Raw genomic sequence first — 26644 nt, forward strand, 5'->3', positions numbered from 1 at the left:
GCACCATGAGGCAGAGAATGTGAAAATGGGACAATTCATATCCCCTCTTTAAGCTGTCATAGCAGGGCTTGTCATGCATGCCATTACATGGGGCCGGACTGTAACAAGCTCCCTGGGATGTAAAAAGATATGCACATAATAAAAGCGCCCTCGCCAGTCTGCCAGTGATTGACTGTGAGTGCAGCCGTGGGCGACACCGGGCTGTGCCCACCTATGGCTTGTGAATAGTTTTTCTATTTATAAAGATATAGAGCCTGCTGTTTTATGGGTGTGTAGTCTAGAAGAGATGAGATTTAGGGCAGGACAGCACACAAACACTCTCAAGAACCGTGAGAGAGGGTTTGATCCACAGAGGGAGAAGAGTCAAGTTCTCTCTTAAAAAGTTTCTCTTCTTTTGCCCTTTTAAACCCGTGTTGTAAACATGCACTGTTCAGGCTTTGGAAAGTGAAGATGCTAGTGTGATTTAGCAGCTAGATTTCCTCAGTTTCCCTAGTTATTCTTTGAAAAGTGTCTGTTCTTTTGCCCTTGTTCAAGCAAAGCTGCTTTAAAGGGATAGTTCACGCAAAAATGGAAATTCTGTCATTAATTACTCTCATGTCGTTCCAAACCCATAAAACCTTAGTGCATCTTCAGAACACAAATGAAGTTATTTTGATGAAATCTGAGAGCTTTCTGACCATGCATAGACACCAAGGCCTAGAAAGGTAGTGAGGATGTCATTAAAATAGTCCATGTGATATCAGTGGTTTAACCTTAATATTATGAAGCAATGAGAATACTTTTTGTGTGCGAAGAAAACAAAAATATGTTGTAAGTTGTAAGCAGCGTTGAAAGCGCCCTTGCATCCTGGCTCACTGCCACCGAGTGGCTTTAGGAAAACAATATGTATTTAAAGTGGTATGTCAAAGTCATTTATATGTGCCAAACTTCCTGCTGCCAGTCAGTGGCGCTATGATATTGGCATGTAGATATCTTCAGTTCAGGACTTGGTTGAAACATATGAAGTCTGGTGCACATTGAACATGGTATGCTTGAGTTAGTGTAATACAGTGTCCTGTTGCCAACAGGATAGGTGGCGCTATGATTATAACTGAATATTGGCCTTTAGATGTCTTTAAGCCAGAACCCTTACTAAACATGTAAAGTCTAGTGCAGATTGGACATTGCATGTTTAATGTAGTGTAAAACAAGTCATTTTCTGTTGCCAGCAGGCGGCGCTATGATTATAACAAAATATTGGCCTTTAGATGTGTTCAGGCTAGGTCTCTTATCGAACAGGTGAAGGTTGGGGCATATTAGACATTGTATGGCTGAGTTATAACAATTTCCTTTTACGTGGTGAAACATTGAATTTTGTCAGGCCGCAACGGACATACACTTTAACGAAAACTCAAGATCTTCGCAATTTACTACTACAAAGACCTTTACAGTAGACTGACCAAATATAATGTTGATGTCATTAAGTCTATATGAGGAGTTTGTTACAGCATGAACATGCCATTTCCTGTTGCCAGCAGGTGGCGCTATGACTATAACTGAATATGGGCATTGGCTTGCGTTCAGGATTTTTGGTTTAGATCGAACATTGTATGCCTGAATTATAACAACTTCCTGTTTTATGGTGAAAAATCTAAGTTTCTCAGGCCACCACGAACACGCCCTTTAACGAAAACTCAAGATCTTCGCAATTTAACGTTACAAGGTCTTTAAATTACACTGACCACAACTGGTTTTGGTCTGTTTAGATTTCTAGGAGAAGTTTGTTTATATTCACCTGAAAATGGCAAAAACGGCACAAAACTTGCTGAGAAAATTAAAAAATAAGACTTGCTGTTGGGTTTCGGACTTCGCACCTCAGGACTTTTTCGTAGGTATTGGTGTGTTACAAGTGTCTACAGAATTTCGTACATGTATGTGAAACACAGCTCGAGGGGCACTTCGTTGAAATTTTATATGTGGTGCTATTGAGTCATTTTGCCACCCCCACCTCTGAAAGCCATATATGGTGTAAATTTTCACCACTTGTGAAAAGTGTGTGAAAAGTTTCATGAGATTTCAAGCATGTTTAGGCCCTCAAAAATGCAATTCATTTTGGAGAAGAAGAAACTGAGCAATTACAATAGGGTCCTCACACCACCAGTGTTCTTAAAAATAAATATGCTAGTCTGATTTAGTCACTAGGTTTTCTCAGTTTCCCTTGTTCGTCCTTGAAAAGGTTTCATCGCTGCCCTTTTATACACCCGCACTTGAGGCGTGCTGTAAACATGTATTGTTAGAGAGTATTCATGTTCTGAAAAGTGAGGATGCTAACCTGATTTAACTCCCATTTCCTTGAAAGAAGAACTCTTAAACGCATGATCTCAACACGTGCTGTAAACATGCATTGTTAGAGAGCCACAAGCTCTAAAAATTAATGTTAGTCTGATTTAGCCATGTTTCCTTAGACCATGCCTGTTAAAGCTAATTTTTCCAGCTGCACACTCTCAAAAAAAAAAAAAAAAAAAAAAAAAAAAAAAAAACAGCTGTGCTACCAAAAGCTAAAAGGTACCTTTGTCTTTGTACTTTATTTACCCCTAAATGGTACATTTAGGTACCACTTAAAGATACATATTAGTGCCTAAAGTGTACATATTAGTACCACCCCAGTGACAGTTTTGTACCTTTCTTTGCTATTTTTGCTATTTGTGAGAGTGCCAGAGGTCTAGGATTTCCAACAGTGCAACCATTATGGTCAAACTAAAGCTGTTTTAGGCATCGCTAAATCCTTTTTTTACTTCTACCTTTTCACAGTGTCCAACTGTGACCCATTCAAGGCATAGAATAAAAGCATTTTCTTTGAAAACAACATAATAATGCAGTAAAAAGCAGTTTATTGAAGCTATAAACAAAATGATGATTACTGGAGTATATAAAATAACAATGGCGTTTTAGTACAAAAAAAAAAAATTGAAGATCACGATAATAAAGTCAAAATATTTCAAGAATAAAGACAAAATATTTCGAGAACAAAGTTGAAATTTTTGACAATAAAGTCAAAATTATGAGAATAAAGTCAAAGTGTTTCAAGAATAAAGTTGAAATGTTTCAATGAAGCTGAAATATTTTGAGAATAAATTTGTCAAGGAAGTCGAGGAAGAAGGGTCTTATCTAGCGAAGCAATCAGTCATTGTTTTCGGAAAATAAAAATTTGTATACTTTTTAAGCACAAAAGCTTGTGTAGCACAGGCTCTGGGATGCGTGTTCTTCAACGATTCGTTCATTTTGAATGAATCTTTAATGTGACTTGGGATGAACGATTCGTCTTGAGGAGTGATTCGTTCAGGTTCTGTACTGGAATTAGTTCACCTGTTTTGAGTCTTCGGGTGTTTCAAGTCGTTCGTTCATCTTATAGTGCTGTCACGTGCTGCTGATTTTGCTAAAATGAACGAAATGGCTTGAACGAAAAGATTTGTTCACTTTGCTGAACGAGACTCAAAGGTCAGAGTCGGTAAAATGATCCGAACTTCCCATCACTACTACGAATCACGTCTTTAAATCACCACAAGTTCATCGTCTGTGTACTCTGGCTCTAAAAGGTAGAGTATGTCGAATAACTCCATGTTATTTTCTCCTACAACTTCAGAATCGTCTGACATCGTTGTCACACTTTGTTTCATATTAAAAGTATCAAGAACACAAAGCTTATTGCTATTATTGGGTGGCTGGCGCACTACAAATAGGCCTGATGAATGCAATCAAAGACGTGAAACATTATTTTCAAGCATACTGTTCCTGCGAGTATATAACACATGATATTTCTGCTAATAATCCCACATATATTCAAATAAATTCCGGTGGCCTGACGACAACTCCCAGTCCGGGTCATTTGCGTGCCCAGGCTATACTCTCAAAATATTATAACTTGTAATCTTGTAATATTAACTTTATTCTCGAAATTCCGTCTTTTTTCTCGAAACATTTCGACTTTATCCTTGAAACATTTCGACTATTTTCTAGCAATTTTGTCTTTATTCTTGAAATATTTACACTTCTCTTTCTTTCTTTCTCTTTTCGACTCAAAATATTATGACTTTAATCTCGTAATTGTTTATTTTTGATTTTTTAACGTGGCCATCATAGTAAAATAGTCTTTTAACATTAAAATTTCGATTTTAAATCAACATTACTCGCTGTTTCTTTGTATTTATTTAAGAAATGTACTAGCCAAATCTGAGTGAAAACAGTTTTTTAAGTCACAAAGTAATTACTTAAAAAAAGCAAATATTCAGACGATATGCAATTTTGGACGGATCCTTTTCAATGCAGTATGTGTTGGATGATTGAAGAATGCCTTGTTAACTCACCCCTATGGTAGATGCTGGAAGTACTGGCTCTAAAAAACATCATAAATTTTACATCTTGATGATTATAAAAATGGCATATTTTGAATTTCCTTTATTGTTGAGAATAGCACAGATTAATGAACTGTGCGCAATAAGACAAGAGACACTGGTTAAAGTAAACAGGGTCAATTTTGATTTCATACTATCTTTAACTCTGAACTTTTATCCAAGGGTACAGCATCAGATTTGCTCGATTATTATGCAGAGGCACAGCCTGTTAATTCCTCTGTAATGTGAAAACAGCTCCTGTGTGGCATCAGAGCCCGTATATTTCATTAAACTGTCATCAAGCTTGAAACACAAGCTTGAATCGCAAGGCGCCGCAGTCTAATTCTGCCCCCATCCTGTCTCCACTGTCTACACTCACTGTCACTGATATTAAACAAATATTTTCACTCTGGTGGGGGGAAATCTAGCAGCAGCAGGCAGAATTCAATGAGGCTTTGTGTTGGAAGAACGAAAGTCAAAAGAAGGGAAATTCATTTTTAGTGGTAAAAACAAGACTTCCAAGGATCACTGTTTTAGTTTGTGCGGCTGTATTTATATTGCACTTTCATCAGATGTACACTGTAAAAAATGACTTTTGGAAGATTATTGAAGTATGTTTTGCAAGAAAATACCCTTTCAGTCTTTATACTTCAAAATTTCACATTTAATTCAGTGCTATGTGACATTCCTATGTAATTCTTTGTGATATTTACTACCAGTTTCTGAGTGAAAGCTGTTTTACAATAAACTCTACACTGTTTTTTTTTTTTTCACTGTAGCCAAATGAACCTTGGATCAGTGGTAAAGGTGCTTGTTCTCTTTTTAGCAAACAGATATACTAAATATTAGGGCTGCAAATCAATATAAATTGAATTATTAACATGAAATGCAAATTAATTAATTACTTTTATAATGCATATATCAATATTTGCTTAGAAAAGCCACCAAATGAAATGGATTCAAAGACATTTCATTACTGTAGCAGACAAAGCATTTAATAGACAATTCAATTTTGTAGTATTATTTTTGTAATAAATATTTTAACTAATACTTATAAATTATTTTGAAAAAAAAAATTGCATTGAATAAAAAATGCAGTATCATTTTGTACTAAATAAATTATTTACATTAAATAGAAAATGCATTTTTACAGTATTATTTTTGTAGCACATATTTTAATTAATAATTATAAATTATTTTAAAATAAATGATTTGCATTCAGCAGACAATGTAATTTATACAGTATTATTAATACGGTTATATTTATGCTTATATTTATTATTAACTAAAATATATGTGAATATATTTATTTTAAAATAAATTTATTGTAAACACATTCTAATTTTACAAATCAACACATTAAATTGGCAATCCTATATATGTGTATCTGCAGCTTTGTAGATGCCAAACACGGTAATTTAATCCAGCAAGGGTTCAGTCCCCTCAAACTTTCCCTCCAGCAGTCTTCCTCGCGCTGTGCATCACAACCAGACGACTGCGGCCCATCTTTGTTATTTGTTTAAGCCTCATAATGAATTCTCGGATGGAAGAGACACAAATGATGATAAATTCCTGCCTCTGACTTTGTGGTAATGCCGTATTTACCAGAAGTCAATCAATTTGCCATAGTGGCGCGTCGCGGAGGGAATGCATTGTGGGAGAAGGAACAGAAATGGAGATTGATTCTTAAAGGGTGACGCTCTCTCAATCACCCAGCTGTTGCAGATACAGACTAAAGGATGATGGATGACACTGCTTCGGTGGCTGGCCGGTGTGTCCAGTTAGGGCTAAAGAAGCACACCTGTTCTAGTTTTAATCCTTCCTGTCCAAGGAAATTGATTGTGAGGTTTTCCGTTTATCCTAGTAGAGACCATGGGCACAAATGGGCTGGACCTCAAAACGGTGGTCAGCACCCATCCTCAATATGTCTAACTAGGATTTCTGACCTTTTGTTGTCCTATGAAGAAATTAAATGACAATGCTAGCTTTTGTATGGCAGGATGTACTAGCATATTGAGTGTTTATTATTACTTAAAAAGCACATTAATGTCTTATTCTGCATGACCATATTTTAGATCCCCTAACCCTACTCTATACTATTAATAAGCAGCAAATTAGGAGTTTATTGAGAAAAAATGTTAATAGTTTGCTTAATTAAATGCATTTTTTTCTCATTAAATGAATAAAACTCCTTCTGGCTGCCATGGTCACAAATTAAAATTGTAGATTTCTGCAATACTCTGATTACAACTTTCTGAGTTTAAAGGATTAGCTCACTATTTAAAATTTCCTGATAATTTACTCACCCCCATTTCATCCCAGACGTCTTTCTTTCTTCAGTCGAAAAGAAATTATGGTTTTTGAATCACTCAGAGAATCATCTCAGAGAAAAACATTCCAGGATTTTTCTCCATATAGTGGACTTTAATTGAAGGCAATGGGTTGAAGGTCCAAATTGCAGTTTCAATGCAGCTTCAAAGGGCTCTACACGATCCCATCTGAGGAATAAGGGTTGTATCTAGACAAACGATCTGCCATTTTCTAAAAAAAAAAAAAAAAATTAGTTTTAGCATTTTTGCCCATCTTGCACTAGTTCAACTTCACACATTATGTAGTCATGCTGGCAAGGTCATACACGGTTAGTTCTTCGTCTGTGTACTGTGTATGTTCAAAAAGGTAGGGTAGGACAAAAAACTCCATCTGATTTTCTCCTCCAACTTTAAAATCATCCGACATTGTTGTTATTGTATTGTTATAATGGCCAAGGATCAGCAATCTTAATGTAAAACTGTTCGGGCAGACCAAACCGTAAGTCATAGAGACTTGAAACTTGGAGGGATGATAGTACTCACACCATCTACAATGTCACCAAGGCTTGGCCCAATCGGCCAGATGGGGGTGCTACAGCGATCAAAAGTATGAAATCGCTCATGACTCCTAAAACGTTCATTGCAGTGGCTCACACTGGACAAAATGCATGCCTTGGATTCAGTCGTCACTGTGGCTAAATTTTCAGGTGTTGCATTTTTTGAACTTGCATCTTTTTTTGTTTTGCGTCTTTTGCATCTTTTTTTGTTTTGCATCTTTTGCGAACTAGTCCTGGGTTTTTCACCTGATCAGAACCAAACTGGTGCAGGAAGATTCTCCAGAGTATCAATAATTGTCAAAAAAAAAAAAAAAAAAAAAATTAACTTTCGATTCTCCATCACAAAGGGATGCCAAAACGTTAGAAAGGGGCAGGGCAAATGGCTATAACTTTTGAATGAAATGAGATATTTTTGCAGAACTCACAACCTGTATGTAAAAGCTAAATCTGAGGTCACATGAAAAATGTTGCACAGCTTGGCCACTTGATGCCGCTATAAAAGGTAAAAAAAACCCCCAAAAAGTCTCTGGACTCTGTAGGTCAATTGTCAAAAAAAAAAAAAAATGCTGAAGTTTACCCATTGGGAAACTATAACATAGTCATTTAGAAAAGGGGCCTGTCCAAATATACCCAAAAGCCTATAAAGCCTAAAATAACTTCACGAAACCTGGTGAGCACATGCGACAGGTGATTCTAAAGAAGCATGCAAAGTTTTAGGGTGATCGGACCACACCTGGCACTATAACAGTTATAAATGTTAAAAATATCATATTTCTATGGTAAATTCCCTGTATTTGCCAGAAATGTTTTTTTTTTTAAGTCATTGATTTAGGTGGTTACAGGCTTGCTAAATAACATGCAATGACTTTTTTTATGTGCTTAAATGCCTTAAAAACCTTGAACCACTGTAATCGCTGCTTGCAGCTATATTTTTACCTTTTTGTGTAAAGGGCATTTGACTTTCTTTGCACATTCGCTTTGTAAACACTGGGTCATGTGTGACCTATTCAACGTTGATTACGTAATGCGTGAATTAGAGCTAGTGCTGGATAATACCCTTATTCCTCGGCTGGGATTGTATAGAATCCTTTGAAGCTGCATTGAAACTGCATTTTGGACCTTCCTTTGATCCCCCTTGAAGTCTACCATATGGAGAAAAATCCTGAAATGACATGGGGCTGAGTAAATTATCAGGAAATTTTAATTCTAGAGTGAACTAATCTTTTAATGGATGTAGCATAATAACAGGTCTTAAATGGAGCCTTTTTTAGTGTGACCTTTAACTCCTTATTAAAGCCTACTGTTAAGTTATAATAACTTAAATATCCTATAAATTATCTAAGTGTGGGAGTCTTTTCAAATCAACTATTATTTCTTTCTCCCTTAGAACACAAAAGAAGATATTCTGAAGCAAAATGGGGCCCAGACAACAATGAAAGTCATGTTGAGGGTGAGTAAAAATGACAATTTTCTTCATTTTTTGAGGAACTATCCCTTTAAGTCAAAATGAATCTGAAATATCACATGGCAGAGAAAGACAGACTCTAATGAGGGAAAATATGATCAATATTTCCAACCTCCTGGCCTGGCGTCAATTCTGAAAGGTCAGAGATCAAGTAGGCTTAAGTTCTCTCGTTAAGATGTCATTAACACTTTAAGTGGAGCATCATTGTCTTGTGTCTCTCTATTTCTTTAAGGTTAATTGAGTGAGGGCATGTCCTGTCACTGAGCTCAACATTAATATATTCTTTTCTTAACACCGTGAATCTCTTGAGGGAATGTGCCGACCCTCCAGCACACATTTTAATTATATTAGAAAAACTGTGATTGATGCTTTTTTTAAAAAACGAGACCCACGTCGAGACTCAATGTCAACATTCATTAAGTAGGCTTGCATTTCAGTGAGCAAATATTTAACCCGGGCTACGGTTTCTATTATTTACTGATTCTGCCAGATCTTATTAGATGTACCTTCTTGTTATTTCTCTTTTCCCTTTCTCCTCTTCTTTAAATTTTTAATGTTTTCAGGAGACTGGAGCATCTACCTCTCCAAGTTCTTTAGTTACACAGCCTGGATTTGTGGTCTAGTCCTGCCATTAACTCCAGCAGAAACAGAGGCAGCCTAAGGCATCGCAGATGCGTTATAAGCGGCTCCAGAGAGGCAGAACACTGTCAGAGTCCACCCAGCCCGCAGGTGCACATCCACATCCACAGACATTCAGCTGCCAGAGAGTGCTGTCATTATGAGAGAAAAAAAAGCAAGAGAAACAGACAAAGAGACAGATGGAGAGAAGCAGAATGAAGAAAGAGGAGATGCGTCGAGAAGAGACAAAGAGAAGAAGGTGTATGTTCAGAATGGAATAGCATGCAGTTCAATACTATACATTTAAAAAATGTACATAAAACACTAAGCAATATGGAATTATACAAATGCATATAATAAAGTAAAGTTGCACCACCAATTAACTATTCTAACAAATATACACAAATAATTAGCAGTAGAAAATGAATATTAAAAATTGTGCATTTTTTAAAATGTCAATTAAAAAAAAAAAAAAAAATATATATATATATATATATATATGTTTTATATCTTACTGCTAAAATAATATATTTTAATATTATACTATATTATATTTACATTTAATATGTTACATTGTTATATTATATTTTATGTTTACATTTTAAATATTTCATATTATATACAAGTCATTAAATTATATTATATTACATGTTTATATCTTACTGCTAAAATGCTACATGTATGTGAACATTTAGCAAAGTTAAAAAAAAAAAAACATATATTTTTTTAATATGAAAATTACCTTACTGCTAAAATGTTACATTTTAAATATTATATTATATAAACAAATGTTATATTATTTAACACTTGTTTTTTTTTCCTCTAAATATTTTATTTTATTTTATTTTATTTTATTTTATTTTTTGGCAAGCCATTCCGGACCCCAGTTAAAAAATTCATCCGAAAGTTATGCCTTAAAACATTGCTGGTATATATATATATATATATATAAATGCCTACACGATCAATTTAATTAAATAAATAGTCAAGATGTGTGTTACGTGGTATAATAAAATATTTTTATTATATTTTTATGCATTTAAAAAAAAAAATTGCATACTGTGCTCTGTATACATATGTTCCGCAGAAATGGTGTGAGTAGTATGTTATTTCCAGCATAGCCCTGAGAGATTTTTAGTATTCTATAAACAGACTTCGCTCACTCCACTTCTAAATTAAACATAGGATATTATGTTTTCTTACAGACTAGACAAATGAAATACAAATCGTTACCAGATATGTCAGACTGATGCAATTTTATGCAATGTGTGTAAGGATGTGTGTGTACTCAGTGGATGTGGAGAGCTTTTTGTGTCACCTGCGAGGACAAAGATTTCGAAGCTCACAGTTCGAAGAAAAATAAAATATTGGTTTTATCCCCATGACTTGATGGACACTGCAAGACGCAAGAAATTCTCACATAAACAAGAACACACGCTATCGTAAATCACAAAGTCTCAGGGTGCCTTTTCAGCTAATCCTAGCCCATTCTCACATTTGTATTCCCCTGCAGTCACGCAAACTGAATTTATTCGATTGCTTCTCACCATACATGGAGTTGTTACGGATTGAAAAATGAGAGACTTGGGTGTCTTTGTTGTAACCATGGTAACATGTCCATGTCCACGCTGTTAACGTGTACACGCTTTTCTTGTGCTTGTTATAGTACAATACAGGCAACCATGTTTTCTGTTCACACTGATTTTTTTATTTCCAAATTTGAGTCAAAATGGTACTTGATGATTTTACTCTGCACAAAGGTTTATAATACATCTTATTATGACTGCTACTTCAACTCAAATACTTCAATACCAGATCATTTAACGCAAAATCATGTTTTCATGGTCAGTTTACATTTATAAGTAACAAAGTACATTTATAGGCCAAAACATAATAAAAAATGAATACTCACCTTTCCAAATCCAATAAGTTAGATGTCATTTTAAGGCTTTATAGGCAAAATCCTAATGTAAAGGCTGTTCCAAGCACATATTTTGAATTCTGTGTCACCTCCACATGTGTCCTTCGATGGTAAAGCAATCCCAGAATGCACTGCAACAAAATGAAAATACTGACATTTCAAATATGTTTAATTCAACAGAAGTATCAGTAAATTAGCTGAATCTAATATAAAAAATAGCATATTTTGCTAATTGTTTATGTGTACTATGTATTGTTTTTGTGCTGTTGTTAGCTTTACAGCATGCTAACATTGGACACTAAAGCTGTTCTGTTTATAGTCCTAACAGGAAGACAACTAGCATTTTCAAGTCTAGATCTTCTAGGTTTTCAGATTTGTTTTTGATTTATTAAAGTTAGCATACGCCTCAAACATGAATTTGCATCTGTATTTTGATTTTTTTTAAAAAGTTGCTAAAAGGTTTACAACTACCACAAGGATGTAAGTTTACATGCTTGGCGAATCAGACAACTATCAGTTTATAGCTATGATGTGTAGCCTACTTGCTACCCAGTTGTTACCATATTAAAAAATCATTTATAAAAACAATACATCTGCTTCAAAATTCATATAGTGCATAGCATGCCAACATTAGCAACTAATCAAAAACAGATATTCTCAAAACTCAGAGGACACAGACTTGAAAGACTTCCGGTTCATTAGGCACTATAGGGAAATAATAAGAATAAAAGAATAACAACATCCAGTAAACGTTAAAACTGTAAAACTAAATCTAAATGTTTTTAATGGTACGACCGATTAGTACAGCCCAAAACATTACAATAACTGACCATTTTCAGCAGCAGTTATCAGCAAAATATGTTTTTTTCGGTTCAGTGGCATTGTTTACGTTAAGTGCTGCCAATATGGTCGATTGATGACGTGTCGTGAAAACACTCTGGCGTAATGGAACACGCTGACGACGTATCATGTCTGTGCAAACGATGTGTGAAGGTATGCAAATACATAAGTTGACTGAATCATCTGATTGGTCAAACGTTTTATGGTCCTACGCCTTCCGCAGATGATATAAATACATTTAGACCACTTAACTTCTTGATTGCTATCGGGATGTGACGAGACATCCAGTATAACAAAAATGTTTTTGAACCAAATCACCTACCCTGGCTGTAATACATATAAAAACATAAACCAACATATTCTCACCTGTGAGAGGTTATCTTTTGATTTTTACTGAGTGATCAGTATTAACCTTTTCAAGGTGGTGGACATGTCTGGAGTGGTCAAATGAAGAACCCATGTATACATATCTATAGTTAGAATGCTATAAGCATGCTGACTGTATTCTAGGATTTGGAACAGAGATATTGACTCCAGCTGCTGGTTTCATTCGGCAGCATTAATTAAGCACTGTGCTATAATCAAATGAAAGGTGGAATCATTGGCTGCTGTACAGCATGACACTGTTGGCTGGTCTCCATAACTGTCTGCCCTTGAAGCATCTTCAAAGAGGGTAAATAATAGCCAAAAAAACATTAATTACATTCAGCCAAAGTAGGTTAGAAACAGATGCTTGCATTACTAAAGGCTGGCCATGAGAAAAAATAGTGGAATATTCTTCGACAATAAAACTTGGTTCTTCTTTGAAATTTAAGAACATTGCTGCTTTTCTGCTGATGTCATGCTGTTGAGAAAGATGTTTCATATGCTTAATGTCTTTCAAACCCGCACCCACATATATTATTTCTATTTCATTCATACATACCAAAACCTGAATCAATATTTGCTTGGCTCAAGCCAGGAATGAATAACTAGCTGAATTTGGAGAACGAGCACTAATGAAACAGCTGAGAGAAGCTTAAACCTGGAGCTCTTTTTAAGGTGGCGAAACCCTTGCCGCCATTCAACGAAGCCCCTCCAGATGGTGGCCCACTGTTTGAGCAGAGCATGATGGGAATAGCAAAGACCTCTGCTCTGTTTGTTTTCAGTTAGTATGGATCTCACGAGCATCTCCTGGAAGAGGTAGAAGGGAAGGGAGAGAGACAAGCGTCTGACAGTCTGTTTACCTGTGTGTTTATTCACTATCGCTCTGGGGAGTCTAGGTTTAGGAACCGTTTTCTGGTGACAGATGTTCAATGTTTTTCTTGGAACTGACCTTTCGTTCCTGATATTTCTGGAATGGTAATGCTTTAAATTAAACTTAAAGCATTTTATTGCATGAAATAGTAATGGGCAACCTTTTCTGTAGTCCTTAAACATTAAATTATTATATACAGTTTGATATTTTACAATGAAAATTATGTGACGTCTGCAGAGAAAAGCTAGACATTTTCTCAAAATAATATTTCAAAATTTATTTGAGATAGAAATGTAACAATAAATGCCTGTACAGTCACTTTTGTTCAGACTCCTTGCTGAAAGAAAGAATGAATGGGAAGTAAAATAAATTACAAAAAAAGAAAATCTTTAATGGTAGTGTAAATTGTAATAAATACACAATCAAACAAATAAATAAAATAAAAATACTTGTTGAATTTGTAAGCATTTTTTTTAGATTCATGGCAGAAAAAAGTAACTTTTGTGAGGTGCTGCTTTCCTTATTTTTCCAAATGAAAATGCCATTAAAAAAGGAAAGTTTTGCTACATACATACACACAAACAAAACATATATAAGAATGAAATATATATATATATATATATATATAAATCAGTGAGTGGAAAGCATTATGTCTTTATATATATATGTATATGTGTCTGTATATATATATATATATATATATATTATCTTTTTGTCGTATATTTTTAGCACTTTCAACAAAAATGACCAAAAAAAGCTAGATATATCAAAACGAAAATGAATATATGGAAAGCATTCTTTTTATGCTTTATGTAATTTAAAATCTTTTTAATTTTTAAAATAATTTATCTGTCATTTTAGAATTTAAAACAAGCACTATCTATCTATCTATCTATCTATCTATCTATCTATATATATATATATATGAGCTGAACTCAAATATCTGAGACTTTTCCTATGTACACAAAAGGCCTATTTCTCTCAAATATTGTTCACAAATCTGTCTAAATCTGTGTTAGTGAGCACCTCTCCTTTGCCGAGATAATCCATCCACCTCACAGGTGTGGCATATCAAGATGCTGATTAGACAGCATGATTATTGCATAGGTGTGCCTTAGGCTGGCCACACTAAAATGTGCAGTTTTATCACACAGCAGAATGCCACAGATGTCGCAAGTTTTGAGGGAGCGTGCAATTGGCGTGCTGACTGCAGAAATGTCTACCAATGTCTCCAAAGCCGTTTCAGAGAATTTGGCACTACATCCAACCGGCCTCACAACCTCACTTGACTGCAGTTCGTTGTCGTAACCGACTTGAGTGGGCAAATGCTCACATTCGATGGCATCTTGTACTTTGGAGAGGTGTTCTCTTCACTGATGAATCCCAGTTTTCACTGTACAGGGCAGATGGCAGACAGCGTGTATGGCATCGTGTGGGTGAGCGGTTTGCTGATGCCAACGTGGATCGAGTGGCCCATGGTGGCGTTGTAGTAATGGTATGTGCAGGCGTATGTTATGGACAACAAACACAGGTGCATTTTATTGTTGCCATTTTGAATGTACAGAGATACCGTGACGAGATCCTGAGGCCCATTGTTGCAGCCTGATAATGCACGGCCCCATGTTGCAAGGATCTGTACACAATTCCTGGAAGCTGAAAACATCCCAGTTCTTGCATGGCCAGCATACTCACCGGACATGTCACCCATTGAGCATGTTTGGGATGTTCTGGATCGGTGTATACAACAGCGTGTTCCAGTTCCATTGAAGAGGAGTGGACCAGCATTTCACAGGCCACAATCAACAACCTGATCAACTCTATGCGAAGGAGATGTGTTGCACTGTATTGGACCCCCCAATACAGTAAAACTGCACATTTTAGAGTGGTCTTTTATTGTGGTCAGCAGGCACACCTGTGCAATAATCATGCTGTCTAATCGTCTTTTTGAATCTTTTTATAGTAATTTATTTGAACAATTTATCTGTTGTTTTATAATTTAATATAATTTAATAGTGTATAAATATTTTTGAATCTTTATCTTATTTTTTTATTTTTTTTTTTAAATATATAGCTTTACCTTTTTTATACACCATCACATTATAGAACATCCTATAATAAAACATCATATTCTGTACATTTTATTGTAGACAAAGACGAAAACAAAAGGCTAAAAATATTAACATATTTATTGGACACAATGTTTAAAATGCATACAATTCAACAAGAGCTTTATGAAATAATAACCAAACCGGTACACAAATGATCACAATGTTGAAAATCGAAAACAAAAGGTACACAAAAAAAAAAAAAAATTAGAGGTAACATCTTCAGGTACTGACTGAGGACCTGGTTTGCTAAAGTCAATGACTCAGTGACCCTTCATAGAGTTATCCGATCATGTATCCATTACTGACCTCGCACAAGCCAGAGAAGCTTTTTACACTCAGGGCTGAAGTACTCCAGTTTAGAAGTGGGTGGCAAAGTGCATCACATTTGTACACTTCAACGCAAGTACACCACATTTGATTTAATTATGTAATGCACGGTGCGGTTACCCGTACAACAAAACAACAGTCCTGATTGGTTACAGAGGCCGAATGTGAAACCATTCAACGATTTTGTAATACTGAATCCCTTGGCCACAAGAGAGTGGCCTCCTACAGTTTAATTCAGGTAACTTCCAGACACATCATTGATATTTTTCAAACAGCGCTAGACGTCTCAACCGCTGAGTGACATATATGTATTCTCCCGTCTCACTGCTAATCCTGGCTGATATTCAAACCTGGCAATCAAAGTTTAAGTTGCGTGTTCACTATCTTGGCTAAAAATGTCTAACCCAGGTCCTGATGCAATGTGCAGGTAACCCAGTAACAGGTAGTGTGGACTGTGTAAACTGCCAGACCAAAGTATGCATGACATGACTGTGTATAATAACAGTACTTCACAAAATGAAACACAAACAACTGCATTTATTATTTCTGAAAATCAAAAGGAATGCTTCGAGACAGTGTTTACTGCATTGAACTGTGAGAGTTTGTGTGCATGTTTGTGGGCTATAAGCTAAAATTATGAAACATGACAACTCCAAGAATTCAAAGTTTATTGTTTTGGGTTGGAAGATGCTTTTTGCAACGCCTCATTAAATTATTCGCTTTTATTGTTGCCGCATGGGAAATTACAAATCGGAATAGGCACATATGTTTCAGTAATTTGACAATTAGGAATAGCTCCTAATTAAGAATTACTAAAAGGACAGAGCAGATGTGCCCATTATTACAATTATAACCTTGACTTTCATCAATAAATATTCGGAAGAAATAAACATTGTTCATTAGCGTTTCAATTAAATTTTACTCAATGAGCCAAAGGAACACTTTCCCACAAGAGGTCACAGAATGAGAGAATAACACTGTTTTTGTTTCTTCTGCATCATTTAGAAAATGTCTGGCAACATTATAAATAATGTAAAAAAAAACTATGTTTGATCTTTGAATTTTATTTTGCATTTTCCTTATCAGAGTTGTGCTTATTAAATCAATACTGTTTCACCTTAATGGTTTGCAAATAAAATACCTGCTCAGTTTTGTCTTGTTTTCCAATAAAATGTTTTTATGAACATCTTTAAAGCAAGATAAATAAATAAAGATAAGACACTATTGTTCAAAAGTTTGAGGTCGATCATATTTTTTATGCTTTTGAAAAAGTCTCACCTTGGCTACATATATTGGATCAAAAATACAGTCAAAACAGCAATGTTGTGAAATATTATTTAGAATTTATTATAACCATTTCTATTTGCATATATTTAAATCTGTAATTTATTCCTGTGATGGCAAAGCTGAATTTTCAGCATCAATATTCCAGTCTTAAGTGTTACATGGTCCTTCAGAAATCATTCTAATATGCTGATTTTTTAAAAAAAAAAAACATTTCTTTTTATTACTGATGCTGAAAACTATGGAACCCCATTACGCCACTGAATAAAATATTAAAAACATAATTGTGACTTTTTATCTCACAATTCGAGTTTTTTTTCCTTACAATCACAAGAAATTCTCGCAATTCTGACTTTTCTTTCTCAGAATTGCGTGATATAAACTTGCAGTTACGAAGTCAGAATAGCTAAATATAAACTCACAATTGCAAGTTATAAAGTTCTATTTTTAGAGAATAAAAAAGTTTATATATATTATATAGAATTGCAAGATATAAACTAGCATTTGCAAGACAAATGTCAGAGTTGCAAGTTTATATCTCACAATACTGAGAAAAAAAGTCTAAATTATGGGAAAATTCAGAATTGCGATATAAACTAGTATTTGCGAGAAAAAAGTAACTGAGGGGAAAAAATTCAATTCTGACTTTGTAACTCACAATTGTGAGTTTATATCACACAGTTCTAAAAAAAAGTAAAAACTGGGAGTTTGTATCTCACAATTATGAGAAAAAAGTTAGAATTACGAGATATAAACTAAGTAACTGTAAGAGAAAAAAAATTTAATTCTGACTTTATAACTCGCAATTGTGAGTTTATATCACGCAGTTAAAAAAAAAAGTCAAAATTGGAAGTTTGTATCTTACAATTCTGACTTTTCTCAGAATTGCGAGATATAAACTAGCATTTGCGAGAAAAAAAGTCAAAATTGGGAGTTTATAGTTCACAATTCTGAGAAAAAAAGTCTAAATTGTGGGAAAATTCAGAATTGCGATATAAACTAGTATTTACAAGAAAAAAGTAACAGAGGAAAAAAATTCAATTCTGACTTTGTAACTCGCAATTGTCAGTTTATATCACAGTTCTAAAAAAAAAGTAAAAACTGGGAGTTTATATCTTACAATTATGAGAAACAAGTCAGAATTATGAGATATAAACTAAGCAATTGTGAGAGAAAAAAAATGTAATTCTGACTTTATAACTCGCAGTTGTGAGTTTATATCACGCAGAAAAAAAAAAAAAAAAGGCAAAATTGAGTTTATAGCTCACAATTCTGAGAAAAAAAAGTCTAAATTGGGGGAAAATTCAGAATTGTGAGACATAAACTAGTATTTGCAAGAAAAAGTAATTGCGAGGAAAAAAACAATTCTGACTTTATAACTCGCAACTGAGAGTTTATATCACACAGTTCTAAAAAAAAAAAAAAAGTAAAAACTGGGAGTTTATATCTAATTTTAAGAGAAAAAAGTCAGATTTACAAGATATAAACTAAGTAATTGTGAGAAAAAAAAAAAAAAAAAAAAATTCTGACCGAGTTTATTTCACACTGTTCTAAGAAAAAAGTCAAAATTGGGAGTTTATATCACGCAGTTCTGAGAAAAAAGTAAAAATTGGGAGTTCATATCTCAATTCTGATAAAACAAGTCAGAATCGTAAGATAAAAAGTCACAATAACCTTTTTTTTTTTTTTTTTTTTTTTTTTATTAAGTGGCGGAAACGGCTTCCATAGAAAACAGCTGTGCTGCTTAATATTTTTATGGAAACAATGACTTCTTCCTTGAATAAAAATGTCAAAAGAACTGCATTTTGCAGTGTCTTTGTGGCCACTTTTGATTAATTTAATACATCCTTGCTGAATAAAAGTATTAATTTCTTACAAAAAAGACTTTGCTGATCTTACACTTTTGACCAGTAGTGTAAATTGTGAAAGATGTGTTTCAGAGAATATTTTAATTTTTTCAACTTTTTCACAAAAATCACTTAATGTTTAGAAGCAGAACAGAAAAATAAGTCATTTTAAGGAAAACATATCTTAAAAGCTTCAGTAATACTGATGTCTAGATATTTTTTTTTACTGGAAAACAAGACAAAAACATAGAAAGAAAGTGTTTTTGCACTGTATAAATGAATGACTGAATGACGACAAAACATAAATAAGAACAATGATACCAAAAGGCATCGAACAGGAAGTGTAATCCATAGATGACAGAACTGAATTGGCAGTTCTGTCTGATCTGCTGCCATCTTGAAACCGTGTATCAGTGACAAACAACAATCCTGAGAATGCTTAGCTTTCCCCAACACCTTAAAGCTAAATTATCCATTACATTCTACAGCCACACAATCCTCATCTGTCCAAAAGCTAGAGTTGAAGGTTAAAATAAGAGTTACCACCTTGCCTTAATTTACAACTGACGAAAACCTTCAAAACACTAAGTCATTACTGTACAAATACAATAACCAACACTGTACAACGTCTCAATTTCTACTGCAATACAATCGTTTCTTCTTCAATCACACATTTCCAAGCGCAGAACAAAGCACTGCCAAGAAACATGAGGGCGAAAAGCAGAAAACGGAGGATGAGGCTATTTTTAAAGCACCAGCATCTGTTGCGGACACCTTTTTACACGGGATTGTGAACGTGGTGCATGAATTGGCATGGAAATTGTATGCTAAAATGTTTAAGCTCCTCCATTTTATCATATTCTGAAGATCCCAAGCACTTGGTAACCATCAGACCTCTACACTAAACAGGGTCCAACACAAACACAGGTTCAACAGTCCACCGAGTGCAGCTCCATCAACACCAGGATTATTTAGGAATAAAGTCTCCCTCATAAAATGCTCAACACATATCCTTCCTCCTTCCAAAAAGACGCACGTAATGAGGCGAAATACGCGAAGAAAAGCCACATCAAATGAAGCGGCTCCACGTCGAAAGTTGCTGCCAGTGTGAAGGAAAGTCGACATCTGCCCTCTTCATGACATCGTCACGCTGTCCAGTCTCTGTTTGCGAAGAAACATTTACTTTTCATTCCTTAAACGTCTCTCGTTTCTCTGTTGCTGCACGTCAGAACTTGTCAGAAGTGACAAGCGTGGGCTCTCCGAACTCTAGGATCTCCACGGTGGAATTGACATATTCCGAAGACGCTGCCGAGGGCTTGACGGGAGCAGGCCGGAGTGGCATTCGGGGGTCAAGGAGCGGCCCTTCTATGTGTGCGTATGTGTGAAAGAGAAATCAGTGCTTCATTGCTTTCTAAAGGCGAGCTTGAATATGTTTCTAAACTATTTCCACATACAAGAACGTCTCGCTGGCCTTGCAGTTCACATTAACGTCTTACTGAAGAAAGTCACACTAGCATCGCTCGCAGTAACAGTTAAAAGATTCACAAGACACAATCGGTGTTTCTTCTCAAGGTCTTTCTTCTGTACAATGAGGAGTGAAGCGTGATGTTCACAGTGCTGTGATGTCACATGGTGTTGATTCTTGTCCTTACTTCACTAGATATCCATTTTTTAGACATCCGCAGCAATCTACTGCCTTTCTGGATGCTGATCACAAAGGGGAAGGTACCGGCCCGTTCTCCTGTAGGGCTGATGAACTTCAGTGCTGGTAGAGAGATAAAACAGAGTCATTCTGCAGCAAGACGCTTCCGTGTGGCAAGAACGCTCCCTATATCCTCCTTGGGGGGGGAAGCGGAACAGGTTCGAGGGCGTTGAGGTGAGCCGCTATACCTGAACCTGAGTCCCATGTTGTGCCTGAAGACACTGGATACTGGACAAGATCTTTTTCTGATGGCCTGCCAGTGCTACACCCATCTTATCCAGTTCACTGTGAGAGAAACGAAAGAGATAGGAAAGGGTGGATATGTTTACAATAGCATACCACTCATATTTTTTACAGTATTTAGTGTGTAAACTGTGTAAAGCGTGCAGATGTTTAAAGCAAACATGGTATCAAACAATGCAATGCATTTCATTAAGATATTTGATTAAACTAAAAAGTTACAGTATTTTTATTACAAGCAATAACTTCCAAGTAACGTATACCGTTTACATTCTTTTTACACAATAGTAGGTAGTGCATAATATGCAGTAAATAGCATTCAATTTTGCAACATAGCTGGTATATTTGGAATGGCATACTAATATATTACTCTTACTATTTTTTATAGTAGTATGCATTATGTTAGGTTTCCTATACGGATTGAAGCACAGTGCACATTATATGCCATAATGCTGTACATTCAACTTCCATTTACAGTGTGATAAATAAGCTCTTTTTTACTTTTTTGACACAATATTTGAATTTAAGTTGATAACTTGTAATGAGGTCATGTGAAAATGAAGCATACTAATGTTGCATACTAATGCCGCATACTAATGCCTGTGGAATATTGCACTCCCATAATGCAATGAGAAATGCCAATGAAATCTCTTTGGGGACTCATTTTCATTTACTGTATCATTTTAAGTTACAGAATTTTTACACAAAACTTACAAGAAATAACTTCAAGTATTACATACTGTTTTGCATACTTTTTACAAAATAGTATGCAGTGCAATGCAGTGAATAGCATTCAACTTTGCAACATAGCTGGTATATTTGGAATGCCACACTACTATACTACTTATACTATTTTTACAGTATGTGTTATGTTAATTGTATACAGTATGCAGGTTTTCTGTATGCAGGAAGCACAGCACACTCAACGTCCATTTACAGTGTGATGAATCCTAACTAAAGCTATTTTTTACTTTTTTAATAGAATAAATTGAATAAAGTCCCAAAAGATACATTTCTACACTTCTAATAATTTAAGCTGATGACTCGTAATGAGGTCATGTGACATTTAAGCTACTACTGTTGCATACTAATGCCTGTGGAATATTGAACTCCTATAATGCAAATGAAACCTCTTAGTGGACTCCTTTTCATTTACAGTATAATTTTAAGTTATAGTATTTTTACACAAAACTTACAAGCAATAACTTCAACTATTGCACAGTTTTTCACATACTTTTTACAAAATAGTATGCAGTACATAGTATGCAGTAAATAGCGTTCAATTTGGCAACACAGCTGGTAAATTTAAAATGTTATGCTACTATACTACTCATACTATTTTTACAGTATGTGTTGTGTTAATTGTATACAGTATAGGTTTTCTCTATGCATGGAAGCATAGCATACACTGAATCCCATAAGGCAATGCACTCAACTTAAAGTGTGGTAAATCAAAACTAAAGCTATTTTTAATTTTTTTGACAAAATATTTGAATAAAGTGCCAGAAGTTACAATATTTCTACACAAAACTGAATTAAAAATGCATAATTAAGTTGATAACTCGTAATGAGGTCACGTGAAAATGAAGCATACTACTGTTGCATACTAATGCCTGTGGAATATTGTACTCCCATAATGCAGTACGAAATGCATATTGAAATACAGATTTCAGATTGTCAAATAGTTGTATCTCGGCCATATATTGTCCTATCCTAACAAACCATACATCAATGGGAAGCTTTTTAATTCAGTTTTCAGGTCATGCATAAATCTAATTTTCAAAAAAATTGACCCTTATGACTGGTTTTGTGGTCCAGGGTCACATATGGTTTTGCATACTTTTTTAAAAATAGTAGGGAGTAAGCATTGTACACCACATCCAAATATTCAGTTTCCAACATGGTATGTTATGTTCGGAATGCCATACTACTTTTTGCATCTTTATTCAGTGCACAGTTTGTAAACTCTCAGTTTGTTTCTTAGTATGCATTAAGATAATACACCATTGAGAACACAGTCAATTGTCTCTTGAAATGCAACCAAACACTTCATACTAACATAAATTAGTGTAGTTTTTATTTACCTAGCGCTGACGTACAGAACTGAGTCCAGGGTGACGTAGCCAGCGCTGGAGAAGTGCTCCTTGTACTGACCCATTTTAATCAAATCCAGCCAGTCTTCCACCGTGCTGACCCCTGCCTCAGGAGTCACTGGGTCCTCCCTATAGTTGGAGGAAAAAGTGCAGTCAGAGTAATGGTCTTATCTAACCATGTCATTTCACATCTAGTCTGACATATGTCAGAAATATCATGAAGACGCATTCTGCATTGATCTGTAAGGATGCCAGATGTATGTATCCATTTGAGGTTGCGTTTTTGGTCAAATTCCTTTTAGATTTATGCAGTTTTCACAGCTTATACTTTCATTTCTAAACAGTTCTGTACAGTAAGAAACCAGTTTCAAGTGTGTGTGTTTGTGTCAGCTTATCAAAAGCTTATCATTGCCTGGACATGTTATGCTGTCCAGATCCAGAAGGGAGGCAGATTGCACCAAATCATGTCTCTGTCACTCTCTCAATCTCTGTTGCATAGCCTCTATTATAACACACAATCCTGAGTTAGCTAATTTAGATTTAAACCTACTTTATTTAATAGCAAGGGCACGAGGCAGAGTTTTCCCAGTGGTTTGTGGGAAAATTCAGTTTGCACATTCTGCTTTAATTGTGGCAAGCACTGGCTAAACAATCCAGCGCCCATCTGCCTCATATTTGGCAACCCTCAACATGCAGCAGAGGGATAGACAGGCAATCAGATATCAGCCAAGACCACCGCAAACCCCCCTCCCGATCGAGAGAAACATGCACTGGAAGTAAGAAACTCGTACTGACGTACATCTGGCTTCAATCTAGATTAGCCGGATATCTGTTTCATTTATTTACAACTTATTGGATTACTGCAAAAAACACCTCAGATTTTAATCACACACCTGAGAAACATCATAACGCCCCTTCATGAGCTATATATTGCAAACCGGCGCACACTCTATTGAATTCAGATGTAATCCGCGGAGGGCATTTGGCTTACCAGACTGCAGTGTTGGCCAGCTGCTTCAGGCTGCTTGGGTTCCGGATCAGCCTGTCCAGGGTGTTGACAATCTGCCCGAATTTGGGCCGATCGCTGCGGTTCTTTTCCCAGCAGTCTAACATGAGCTGGTGAAGCACCACAGGACAGTCCATTGGAGCCGGTAGCCTGTAGCCTTCATCTATAGCTTTTATTACCTGGAGGAAAGAAGAATCCACATTAAAAATCACACATTAGCAGCGTATACGCTTCATGAATACCGAGCAGATTTATTCTCCCGCTTAATGCATTTAGCTTTTGTGTGGGGTTAGATTAATTCATTTTTTTACCCATCTGTGACTGAAGTGAGAATGAGATTTTCCGTCTTTGTTAGCGCAAGAGGAGAGCTGTTTAATTTAGTCCCTTTTATGAAATGATACCGCCGTAAGGGAAAGAATAAACTAGCTTGATGCAAACATTCGTATTATCTTAACTCTTGCCTGGAAGTCTGTAACCGCTCCATTGGCTGTTACCTCCATTGGCTGAAGACAGATGGATTTTGTGGTTTACGCCTTGAATGGAACTTTCGAATTCCGCTCCCTCGACACAACAAAAGTGCATCCGCTAACAAGCATGCAAACGCTCCACTTTAACATGTCGGGGAGACAGGCTCGAATCATTCCCAAATGTCTCAATCGGTTTCCCGAGCAGCCTCTTTCCAAATCCCAAGCAAAGATCTCTTCCCAAGGTGAAAATAAATAAATGAAAATGGTTTCTGGTGTGGAAAATCTGCCAAGAACCCACTGACACGGATTCAAATTTCTCTTTTAAAACGGCCCGTGAATTGAAATCTGGAAATGTTCAGCCTCCAGATGCATTTAATCTTTTTACCTTTGTAAGCCTGGAAGGTTTCTTTTTTAAATTCCAGTCCCACTTAAGTGTTCTGGTGAGGTCTTTTATTACAAATCGATGGGGATTCGCAAGTTTAAAAAATAAAGTGGCTGGTGGCAATGGTTAATAGAGTTGTTACTGTTAACTGAAACTCTATTGATAGTATGTTAGGACAGGACAATATTTGGCTGAGACACAACTATTTGAATATCTGGAATCTAAGGGTGCAGAAAAATCAAAATACTGAGAAAAATCACCTTTAAAGTTGTCCAAATGAAGTTCTTAGCAATGCATATTACTAATCAAAAATTACGTTTTGATATATTTACGATAGGAAATTTACAAAATATTTTCATGGAACATGATCTTCACTTAACATCCTAAAGATTGGTGGCATAAAAGTAAAATAATAATTTTGAATTCGATAATTTTGACCCTTACAATGTATTGTTGGCTACTGCTACAAATACACACATGCTACTTGACTGATTTTGTGGTCCAGGGTCACATATTAGATGAAAATAACTAAAAAGGTGGCAAATAACTGCAGTAAAATAGGCTGAAGTACTAAAATTTATAAAACTGAAATAAAAATAAAGATTAAAGGGGACATCGGATGCCCACTTTCCTCAAGTTGGTGTGATTCTTTAGGGTCTTCGTGAAATGTCCACAGCATACTTTGGGTAAAATGCCTCAATGGTCATGTAAAAACACCCTTTTTACATGACCATTGAGGCACACTGACCTGTTTTGGTGCATGTCTCTTTAAATGATAATGAGCTACTGCTCACCCTGCCCCTTTCGTCTGTTTTTTGTGTATTCGGTGGTCCGTTACTATCAAAAAACAAAACTAATCCACTGCAACCTCAGTGGCTCTGATGTTGGGAGAAAGACTCTTATGTTCATCCTTACATCCAAACTACAAAACACCTGCACTGCGTACGAGACATTGTTGTCGCTACAGCTGCTTGAGCGTGGGGAAAATAGCGGACAGCATACAACTAGCTGAGGGCGAAAATATGCTAATATGGGACAGTCCGTCAGCGGTTGTGGGCGGGGCTTGAGCAATATGACATGAGCAATATGAAATTCAAAACAGCTAGATAATTGAGACTGTTTAGGTTTTTTGAAGATTAAAAAGAAGTAGTGAATGGATTTTTATCATTGTAGGGTGGTTGTGTTCACACTGCTAAGACATATTTATATGCAAACACCATGTAAAAGTGAATTTTGCATCCAATGTCCCCGATCTCAGCCGCAGCTTCAGCATCTACTTACAGTGTAGGAGGTGGGACACTTAGAATTCTAGAGAGCATTTGATTGGACAGAAAGTTTGAAGAGAAGCTGAAGTGCAGCGTGATGTTATCAAAATCGGTGATTCATATTGGCAGAAGTGAGATAATGTAAGTTTTGAATGCTTATATCTTGTAAACACGAATTGTGTCACTGTTTTGGAGCACACTAGCTTAAAGATTAAAGATGCCTTGTGGGCAGCGTGCCGACATAAAGCGCTGTTGCGCTACGGGCGTCCCGAGTTTGAATCCCAACTAGAAGGTCTTTCCCGTCCCCGCCCCCTATTTCTCTCCCACTTCACTTCCTGTCAGTTCTGATCTGTCCTATCCTAAGGTAAAAATGCCAAAAAATAAAGCTTTAAAGTTAACATATTCATACTAAAAGCCAAAAAACTTTAGTTTTGATTTTATGGGGACTTTAAATTTTAAACTAAAATTAAAACTGAAAATACAAAAATAAAAGCTAGTTCAAAATATTAATAAATACTAGTAACAGTACATCATAAAACAACACTAATGGTTGTACCTCACAAAATTATTTCTTAAAACCTCCTGATATTTCGGTTTACTGTGCAA

General features: G+C 35.7%; 1 protein-coding gene across 1 annotated transcript in view; it reads right to left on the reverse strand.

Annotated features, from left to right (window-relative positions):
* Window positions 1-15485: 15485 nt before the first annotated feature.
* ek1 (eph-like kinase 1) overlaps window positions 15486-26644 on the reverse strand; it is an 83369-nt gene continuing 72210 nt past the window's right edge. Inside the window, exons 15-18 of the mRNA XM_051097957.1 lie at window positions 23910-24103; window positions 22910-23047; window positions 20774-20870; window positions 15486-20648 (exon numbers count right to left, since the gene is read on the reverse strand). Coding sequence (XP_050953914.1) covers window positions 20643-20648; window positions 20774-20870; window positions 22910-23047; window positions 23910-24103 — 435 coding nt within the window. The 3' untranslated portion in view covers window positions 15486-20642. The remainder of the gene's footprint in view (window positions 20649-20773; window positions 20871-22909; window positions 23048-23909; window positions 24104-26644) is intronic.

The sequence above is a fragment of the Labeo rohita genome, chromosome 24 (genome assembly GCF_022985175.1).
Source record: "Labeo rohita strain BAU-BD-2019 chromosome 24, IGBB_LRoh.1.0, whole genome shotgun sequence".
Classification (NCBI taxonomy): Eukaryota; Metazoa; Chordata; class Actinopteri; order Cypriniformes; family Cyprinidae; genus Labeo; species Labeo rohita.